This window comes from Pongo abelii, chromosome 13 (assembly GCF_028885655.2).
Source record: "Pongo abelii isolate AG06213 chromosome 13, NHGRI_mPonAbe1-v2.0_pri, whole genome shotgun sequence".
Lineage (NCBI taxonomy): Eukaryota > Metazoa > Chordata > Mammalia > Primates > Hominidae > Pongo > Pongo abelii.
Window position 1 is genome coordinate 22757334 of NC_071998.2, and position 8890 is coordinate 22766223.

The 8890-nt window shown below is 53.2% G+C and overlaps 1 protein-coding gene across 13 annotated transcripts; it reads left to right on the forward strand.

Moving 5' to 3' along the window:
- The first annotated feature begins 375 nt into the window (after nucleotides 1-375).
- Nucleotides 376-8282, forward strand: PIGO (phosphatidylinositol glycan anchor biosynthesis class O). Of its 13 annotated transcripts, none has more exons than XM_063713951.1 (13): nucleotides 450-490; nucleotides 571-895; nucleotides 1475-1986; nucleotides 2628-2771; nucleotides 2963-3086; nucleotides 3407-3566; nucleotides 3778-3957; nucleotides 4220-4444; nucleotides 5693-5744; nucleotides 6312-6518; nucleotides 6704-6918; nucleotides 7523-7593; nucleotides 7752-8282. In XM_063713951.1, the coding sequence occupies exons 3-13, from the start codon at nucleotides 1476-1478 to the stop codon at nucleotides 7879-7881; spliced, it is 2019 nt and encodes a 672-aa protein (XP_063570021.1). In that variant the 5' UTR covers nucleotides 450-490; nucleotides 571-895; nucleotide 1475; the 3' UTR covers nucleotides 7882-8282. The 13 variants fall into 13 exon arrangements, with proteins under 13 accessions (XP_009242578.2, XP_009242583.1, XP_063570022.1 ...); XM_063713950.1 differs by having other exon boundaries at nucleotides 457-490; nucleotides 571-1162; XM_009244308.4 differs by lacking the exon at nucleotides 571-895 and having other exon boundaries at nucleotides 387-490.
- The last annotated feature ends 608 nt before the right edge of the window (nucleotides 8283-8890 follow it).

Below are 8890 nucleotides of genomic sequence, written 5' to 3' on the forward strand. Positions count from 1 at the left end.
GGTGTGAGCCACTGGGCCCAGCCTCCCCTCCTCCACTCCGAAGGATTGTTTGCTCAATTATTCAGTCGTAAGATTCAGTTACAGGCTTTGAGAGGAGGAGTAATGAAATCTCAGTTGGACTCAGCTAAGCAAAAAGGGGAAAATAAGTATTATCTCCATTTTACAGATGAGGTAAATAATGACAATATGTGCGGCCAAGCTAGGATCCAAGTCAAGTTTGACTCCAGCAGCCGTGCTCTTAGTCGTAACCATGAATGGACAGTGGTTCCCTGAACTCTTCCTCCAGCTTGGTCCCCTGTCCCCCATTTTCAATTACTAAATATCCCATCAAACTGGGGCCAGCCCCACGCTCCCAGCCAAACTTCCACCGAGGTGCCGGCAGATGGCGATGGAGCCACCGGCGGGCCGCTCTGTCTGGCGCGCGCATCTCTGTGCTGCCAGGTCGCAGGCGCCGCCGCCGCCGCCGCCGCACTTCCGGGTGCCATTGCAGGTGAGCCAGGGTCTCCCGAGAACCTCACCGCCCGGTATTCCCTTCACCCTGAAGTAAGGGTGTCTCCCTCTTCCCCTCAGCTCCCAAACAAGGTGCTCAGTACCGCTGCTACGGTGCCCAGCGGGAGGCTGGGTAGCTACCGGAGGAGGCAGAGCCGGTCGCACGCCTGGGTCCCAGCGAGGCCCAGTCGACTTTCGACCCGCGCCCCAGCCTCCTTGCGTGGCGAAGGTCGTGCCTCAGGTCTCCTGGCGAACCTGGCCGCCCGGAAGCGGAGCGTGACTCCTCCCCTTCGTCCCCTCGGTGCCCGCCAGGCGGCGCCGTCGGCTGGGCCCGGATTCCCCTGCGGCTTCGATCCCTTTCCACTGGGTATTGAGATTGGCGAGGGGAGAGGCGCAGAAACGGCCTGTAAGAGAGCCTGACCACCAATTGGAATAAGTTTCCCTCGTGACTGTGTTTTTTCAGCATTAGCATTTCTTGCCTGTACATGTGAACGTTGTGCTCTACCCCTCGAAGATCCTGATTCAGTAGATCTGGGGTGGGGCCTCATGGAACGGCGTCTCCCTCTGTTGTCCAGGCTGGAGCGCAGTGGTGCAATCTCGGCTCCCTGCAACCTCCGCCTCCCCGATTCAAGCGATTCTCCTGCGTCAGCCTCCCCAGTAGCTGAGACTACAGGTGCCCGCCACCCATTTTTGTGTTTTTAGTAGGGACGGGGTTTCACCATGTTGGCCAAGCTAGTGTTGAACTCCTCACCTCAGGTGATCCGCCCGCCTCGGCCTCCCAAAGTGCTGGGATTACAGGCGTGAGCTACCACGCCCAGCCTGGAAATAGAAGGAGAGTAATGTTGCGAGGGGTTGGCTGTGGGATGGTTTATCTCCAGGAAGGTTTCCGGGAGGAAGTGATTCTAGCTGGGCTTGTGTTCAGGGACCAGAATATCCACTGGTTCTTTGCCCCACAGTAATGAATTTACTTCCCCACCCCTATCAGGATGCAGAAAGCCTCAGTGTTGCTCTTCCTGGCCTGGGTCTGCTTCCTCTTCTACGCTGGCATTGCCCTCTTCACCAGTGGCTTCCTGCTCACCCGTTTGGAGCTCACCAACCATAGCAGCTGCCAAGAGCCCCCAGGCCCTGGGTCCCTGCCATGGGGGAGCCAAGGAAAACCTGGGGCCTGCTGGATGGCTTCCCGATTTTCGCGGGTTGTGTTGGTGCTGATAGATGCTCTGCGATTTGACTTCGCCCAGCCCCAGCACTCCCACGTGCCTGGAGAGCCTCCTGTCTCCCTACCCTTCCTGGGCAAACTAAGCTCCTTGCAGAGGATCCTGGAGATTCAGCCCCACCATGCCCGGCTCTACCGATCTCAGGTTGACCCTCCTACCACTACCATGCAGCGCCTCAAGGCCCTCACCACTGGCTCACTGCCTACCTTTATTGATGCTGGTAGTAACTTCGCCAGCCACGCCATAGTGGAAGACAATCTCATTAAGCAGCTCACCAGTGCAGGTCAGTGTGGGCCACTTTGAAGGCCAGAAGTACCTTGGCAAATTTCTTCAAAATTTGAAGTCAGGGAGTCAGACCTTTGGGTGCCCAGATGCACACTTGACTATGGTGTTGGGGGACAGAGGAGAAGAAAGAGGCCAGGGCCCTGCTGGTAGGGAGCTCAGTTTGGGGGACAGAGGAGAAGGGATCTGGGCTTTGTTCCTATGAAGCTTCTAATCTGAATGGAGTGTAAGTTTTATTCTTGGAGACCTCTCAGTAAAAGGGAGAAGAGAAGAGGAGAAGATGTGGATCTTGGCTTGCAAGTGTGGAGAAGAAAGCAGAGAAATACAGGCCCTGTTCATTCATTGACTTGGAAGAAGCAGGATACACCCAGGAAAAACAACTCAGTAGAGATACCCAGAGACAGAACTAGGAGAGCATGTTGTAGGAAGGATAAGTGTGAGGTCTGGGTGGAGTATGGTTATCAGGGAAAGCTTCCTGGTGGAAAATGTTAGGCCCTGAAGGATAAGGATTGCTGTATGGAATTGCTGTACTTCAGGTTGCATGGTTGGGACTTCTGATGGGTCTTTAAAGGGCCTCTTTTCCTCTTTTCTCCTAACCCTGACGTTTGCTCAGGCTCTGACGTCTCTTTCACGTCCCTGCAGGAAGGCGTGTAGTCTTCATGGGAGATGATACCTGGAAAGACCTTTTCCCTGGTGCTTTCTCCAAAGCTTTCTTCTTCCCATCCTTCAATGTCAGAGACCTAGACACAGTGGACAATGGCATCCTGGAACACCTCTACCCCACCAGTGAGCATGGGGCCAGAGCACTTAGTTCTAAGAGTGGGAGCTGGGGAGAACTGCTTTAGTCCACAAATTCTGAGCCACCCATGGGTATAACAGCCTGGGCTTGTATCCCTGGACATAGAGGAGTGTCAAAGCCTGGCTGGGGTTGAGGAGTGGGTCTTAGTCTTCTGTGCTCAGTGTTCTCCCCTTCACAGTGGACAGTGGTGAATGGGACGTGCTGATTGCTCACTTCCTGGGTGTGGACCACTGTGGCCACAAGCATGGCCCTCACCACCCTGAAATGGCCAAGAAACTTAGCCAGATGGACCAGGTGATCCAGTGAGTGTGGGGTATTGGCTGGGGGAGTGGGTTTGTGTCTGAGAATCTCGAAGAAGCTCTTATCTTAGAGCTTCTTTCCTGGCTGAATTCTGTCTTCTCTAGGCCTTCTGCTGAAGCTAGAGGCTCCATCCATCTTGATTAACTCAATGTGTAGCTTTGGGCATCAGGATCATGGCCGAAGACACGTCTCTTTGCCAAAGGTCTAGGCCTTACTAATGGAGTTATAGCTGGGGATGAATAGGCCCCTGGAGAAAAATCTTTTTTCTTTTTGAGAAAAATATTTATTCGTTTCTACTCCTGACACATTTCTTGGCCCCCAGGGGACTTGTGGAGCGTCTGGAGAATGACACACTGCTGGTAGTGGCTGGGGACCATGGGATGACCACAAATGGAGACCATGGAGGGGACAGTGAGCTGGAGGTCTCAGCTGCTCTCTTTCTGTATAGCCCCACAGCACTCTTCCCCAGCACCCCACCAGAGGTGAGGCCTGGGATGTTCCTCATCTGTTCTCCCAGTAATCAGCCCATGTTACCATCACAGCATCCTCATGAATACCTCTATTTTAGGCCCCCAAATCCATGATCCTGGGTATCCCCCACTCTCATTTCTTACCTAGGCCCCTATGTCTGCCATCCCAAATATTGACTTCAGCTTTGTGATGAATCTATTGACCACTGTCATTTCCCTTTAGGAGCCAGAGGTGATTCCTCAAGTTAGCCTTGTGCCCACGCTGGCCCTGCTGCTGGGCCTGCCCATCCCATTTGGGAATATCGGGGAAGTGATGGCTGAGCTATTCTCAGGGGGTGAGGACTCCCAGCCCCACTCCTCTGCTTTAGCCCAAGCCTCAGCTCTCCATCTCAATGCTCAGCAGGTAGGTAAGCGGGCTGGGTTTCCAGGTGACAGAGCTAGAGTGGGCGTGAAAGAAGCATAATGAACCACTCTATTGTCCTTTGACTAGTCTTAGTCCCACCTTCCATACCTATCCCTCTTCCGTTATCCCTCCCTTCCCTGATCCCGGACAGAGTTTGGGTCCTTGACTTCCAGGTACCCCCTTTTGTAATACCTATTTTTGTCTCTGCCCCAATTTATGTCTCTGACCTGTTCCCCTTGGCCTCTGACCTTTTCTCTGCCAGGTGTCCCGATTTCTTCATACCTACTCAGCTGCTACTCAGGACCTTCAAGCTAAGGAGCTTCATCAGCTGCAGAACCTCTTCTCCAAGGCCTCTGCTGACTACCAGTGGCTTCTCCAGAGCCCCAGGGGGGCGGAGGCGACACTGCCGACTGTGATTGCTGAGCTGCAGCAGTTCCTGCGGGGAGCTCGGGCCATGTGCATCGAGTCTTGGGCTCGTTTCTCTCTGGTCCGCATGGCGGGGGGTACTGCTCTCTTGGCTGCTTCCTGCTTTATCTGCCTGCTGGCATCTCAGTGGGCAATATCCCCAGGCTTTCCATTTCGCCCTCTACTGATACCTGTGGCCTGGGGCCTGGTTGGCGCCATAGCTTATGCTGGACTCCTGGGAACTATTGAGCTGAAGCTAGATCTAGTGCTTCTAGGGGCTGTGGCTGCAGTGAGTTCATTCCTGCCTTTTCTGTGGAAAGCCTGGGCTGGCTGGGGGTCCAAGAGGCCCCTGGCAACCCTGTTTCCCATCCCTGGGCCCGTCCTGTTACTCCTGCTGTTTCGCTTGGCTGTGTTCTTCTCTGATAGTTTTGTTGTAGCTGAGGCCAGGGCCACCCCCTTCCTTTTGGGCTCATTCATCCTGCTCCTGGTTGTCCAGCTTCACTGGGAGGGCCAGCTGCTTCCACCTAAGCTGCTCACAATGCCCCGCCTTGGCACTTCAGCCACAACAAACCCCCCACGGCACAATGGTGCATATGCCCTGAGGCTTGGAATTGGGTTGCTTTTATGTACGAGGCTAGCTGGGCTTTTTCATCGTTGCCCTGAAGAGACACCTGTTTGCCAATCCTCTCCCTGGCTGAGTCCTCTGGCATCCATGGTGGGTGGTCGAGCCAAGAATTTGTGGTATGGAGCTTGTGTGGCGGCGCTGGTGGCCCTGTTAGCTGCTGTGCGCTTGTGGCTTCGCCGCTATGGTAATCTCAAGAGCCCTGAGCCACCCATGCTCTTTGTGCGCTGGGGACTGCCCCTAATGGCATTGGGTACTGCTGCCTACTGGGCATTGGCATCGGGGGCAGATGAGGCTCCCCCCCGTCTCCGGGTCCTGGTCTCTGGGGCATCCATGGTGCTGCCTCGGGCTGTAGCAGGGCTGGCTGCTTCAGGGCTCGCACTGCTGCTCTGGAAGCCTGTGACGGTGCTGGTGAAGGCTGGGGCAGGCGCTCCAAGGACCAGGACTGTCCTCACTCCCTTCTCAGGCCCCCCCACTTCTCAAGCTGACCTGGATTATGTGGTCCCTCAAATCTACCGACACATGCAGGAGGAGTTCCGGGGCCGGTTAGAGAGGGCCAAATCTCAGGGTCCCCTGACTGTGGCTGCTTATCAGTTGGGGAGTGTCTACTCAGCTGCTATGGTCACAGCCCTCACCCTGTTGGCCTTCCCACTTCTGCTGTTGCATGCGGAGCGCATCAGCCTTGTGTTCCTGCTTCTGTTTCTGCAGAGCTTCCTTCTCCTACATCTGCTTGCTGCTGGGATACCCATCACCACCCCTGGTAAATATCTCAGCTCTGATTCACATAAAGACAATAGTGATGTGAATTTGGCCCCTCTTGTTTTCAAGGAGGTGTTGCTCCTCATGTTCCTGAGCTTGACAGAGGGTCCCATGCTCCACACAACTAGGAAGGTCTTCTTGGTGTCCTCTCTCTTATCTGCCATAGCCAAGCAAATTGGTCCCTCCCATTGGGTCCCAGGGTTCATGGAGAGGGGAGACAAGGAGTCCTCTAAGACTCCTTGTGGAAATGCTGCATCCTCATGAGCACATTTCTTGATTTTCCAGTGATGGAAGTAGTAAATTGTGAATATATAATGGTACTGAGCTGTATGTGTTTGAGAGAAAGAAAGAGATTGGCCACAGCAGGATTCAAATAAGCCTGATGGCGCTTTTGTACCACAGAGAGAATTAGAATAACAGAATGTTGACTGTAACGAGGTTGGGCTGATGGGCATGTGAGTGTGTATGAGAATTGATTCTGAAGTAGTAGGAGTATATGATTGTGGAGCAGTAGCCTATGGATTAGGGAATAAGAAGTGACTGTAAAGTGGCATATCTTTTCTTCCAGGTCCTTTTACTGTGCCATGGCAGGCAGTCTCGGCTTGGGCCCTCATGGCCACACAGACCTTCTACTCCACAGGCCACCAGCCTGTCTTTCCAGCCATCCATTGGCATGCAGCCTTCGTGGGATTCCCAGAGGGTCATGGCTCCCGTACTTGGCTGCCTGCTTTGCTAGTGGGAGCCAACACCTTTGCCTCCCACCTCCTCTTTGCAGGTACTCCCTCCTCCTTCACTTGCTTCCATTGTTTACTCTGGCTTTGTGGAAAGAAAGGAAACCCCTGGATTTGAATGGAGAGATGTGGGTTTGTTGGATCTTTGGCACCTCTTGGCCTAGGCTAATTGGAACCTGAGCTAGCCAGGGTGGCCTACTGATTCCAGCCATACCCTCTCCCGAGGCAGTAGGTTGCCCACTGCTCCTGCTCTGGCCTTTCCTGTGTGAGAGTCAAGGGCTGCGGAAGAGACAGCAGCCCCCAGGGAATGAAGCTGATTCCAGAGTCAGACCCGAGGAGGAAGAGGAGCCACTGATGGAGATGCGGCTCCGGGATGGGCCTCACCACTTCTATGCAGCACTGCTGCAGCTGGGCCTCAAGTACCTCTTTATCCTTGGTATTCAGGTGGGTGTAGGAGAGAGATCAGGGAGTTGGTGTTTTTTCTTCGTGTGTGCATCACTTTCTTTCAGACCTTCAAAACCGCGGGAGAGAGCCTTGACTGAAGTTCACATAAGTGAAGTGGTTGCCCAAGCCCAGTGGCCTCAAATGGCAGCTCTGAGACTTGAACCTGGGTCTCCTTAATCCTGGATCATTTCCCCTCTACAAGCTAGATCTGGACCCTGCTAGTTGCATTTGAGGATTACTCTATCAGTGGACAGACTGGAAAAACTGAGTTGATAGCCAGGATTTTCTTCCCAAACTGTGGTCATGGATCCTCTTCCTTTCCTCCAGAGGCAGATGTGGCACTGATATCTTCCTCCATCCTGGGGGCAGAGCCTGAGTGTTAGCATTGCAGATGGATAATGACTTGCCCCAAGTCACATAGTGAGTCTGCTTGGGGCAGGACAGGAAGTAGGTCTCCTAACTCCTAGCCCAGGACATGCAATATTTTTTCCACCGACATGCACTATTCTGCTTCCATTTTTTACAGGGGCCTATAGAAACTCTCCCTTTGCCCTGCTTCCTCCTCTCCTTCACAAGTAACGTGGCCCCTCCTCTCCTCCTCTAGATTCTGGCCTGTGCCTTGGCAGCCTCCATCCTTCGCAGGCATCTCATGGTCTGGAAAGTGTTTGCCCCTAAGTGAGTAGATTTGCTTGAGAAGTAGAGGTGGTGGGGAGGGAGAAACTTGGAACAAAGTATGAAGATCCTAAACATCCAGGATGGCCAAGGTTTTGCCTCTACAGGGAAAAGGCAGTAGACCTACTCTGTTCCCTGAGATTCTCCACCTTTCTTTGCAGGTTCATTTTTGAGGCGGTGGGCTTCATTGTGAGCAGCGTGGGACTTCTCCTGGGCATAGCTTTGGTGATGAGAGTGGATGGTGCTGTGAGCTCCTGGTTCAGGCAGCTATTTCTGGCCCAGCAGAGGTAGCCTAGGCTGTGATTACTGGCACTTGGCTACAGAGAGTGCTGGAGAACAGTGTAGCCTGGCCGTACAGGTACTGGATGATCTGCAAGACAGGCTCAGCCCTACCTCTTACTACCATGCAGCCAGGGGCCGCTGGCTTCCAGGACTTCATCATTCTATAATTCAGGACCACAGTGCAGTAGGATCCCTAACTCCTGAGTTGGATGCATCTGAGGGACAAGGAGGGTGGTCTCCGAAGTGGAATAAAATAGGCCGGGCGTGGTGGCTTGCACCTATAATCCCAGCACTTTGGGAGGCAGAGGCGGGAGGATTGCTTGGTCCCGGGAGTTCAAGACCAGCCTGTGGAACGTAACAAGACCCCGTCTCTACTATTTAAAAAAAAGTGGAATAAAATGATAACATAATTATGTGTGTCTGAGATGTGGGGGAGCCCCACTGTTCTATAGGGGTTGTGAGGAGGATCAGTCTCTCCTGCCACCAGGCACAGATGAGATCAGTCATCTTAGGCAAGCCTGGCTGCACCTGAGAACCTTTATGAAGTGGTTGGAGTTGTCTGAATTCACTGCCTCCACCTCTTCCCAAATCAATCCTCTTATCCCACCGCTATTTTCCTTTGCCATGCAACACATTTTGTTAAGTTCCTGTTCTTTGTCTGATAAAGAGAGAAGACTGAGAAGAGAAGCCCAGGCATCATGCAGCACCGACTTTAACTGTCTGAAGCCCCAAATAGTGCTATGTCCCCGCTCCACTGGGCCTTTTCACTGTAGAACACCCTTTGCCCTTCCCTTCTGTGGAAGCCTCTCTTGTTTCCCAACCTGTGCCACTCTTTATCACATCTACATGCCCATCTTATGTAGCATTCCACCTTGTCCCATTCATTATTCCTGACTTGAAGCCAAAATTGTGTGAATCCACTGGTTCTCTTCTCATGTGTATGTTTTGTGCCCTCTGTTCACCCCAGCACTCCTGTCATGTTTGAAATGCTGGCATGAAATCCTCCTAGAGATGTCCA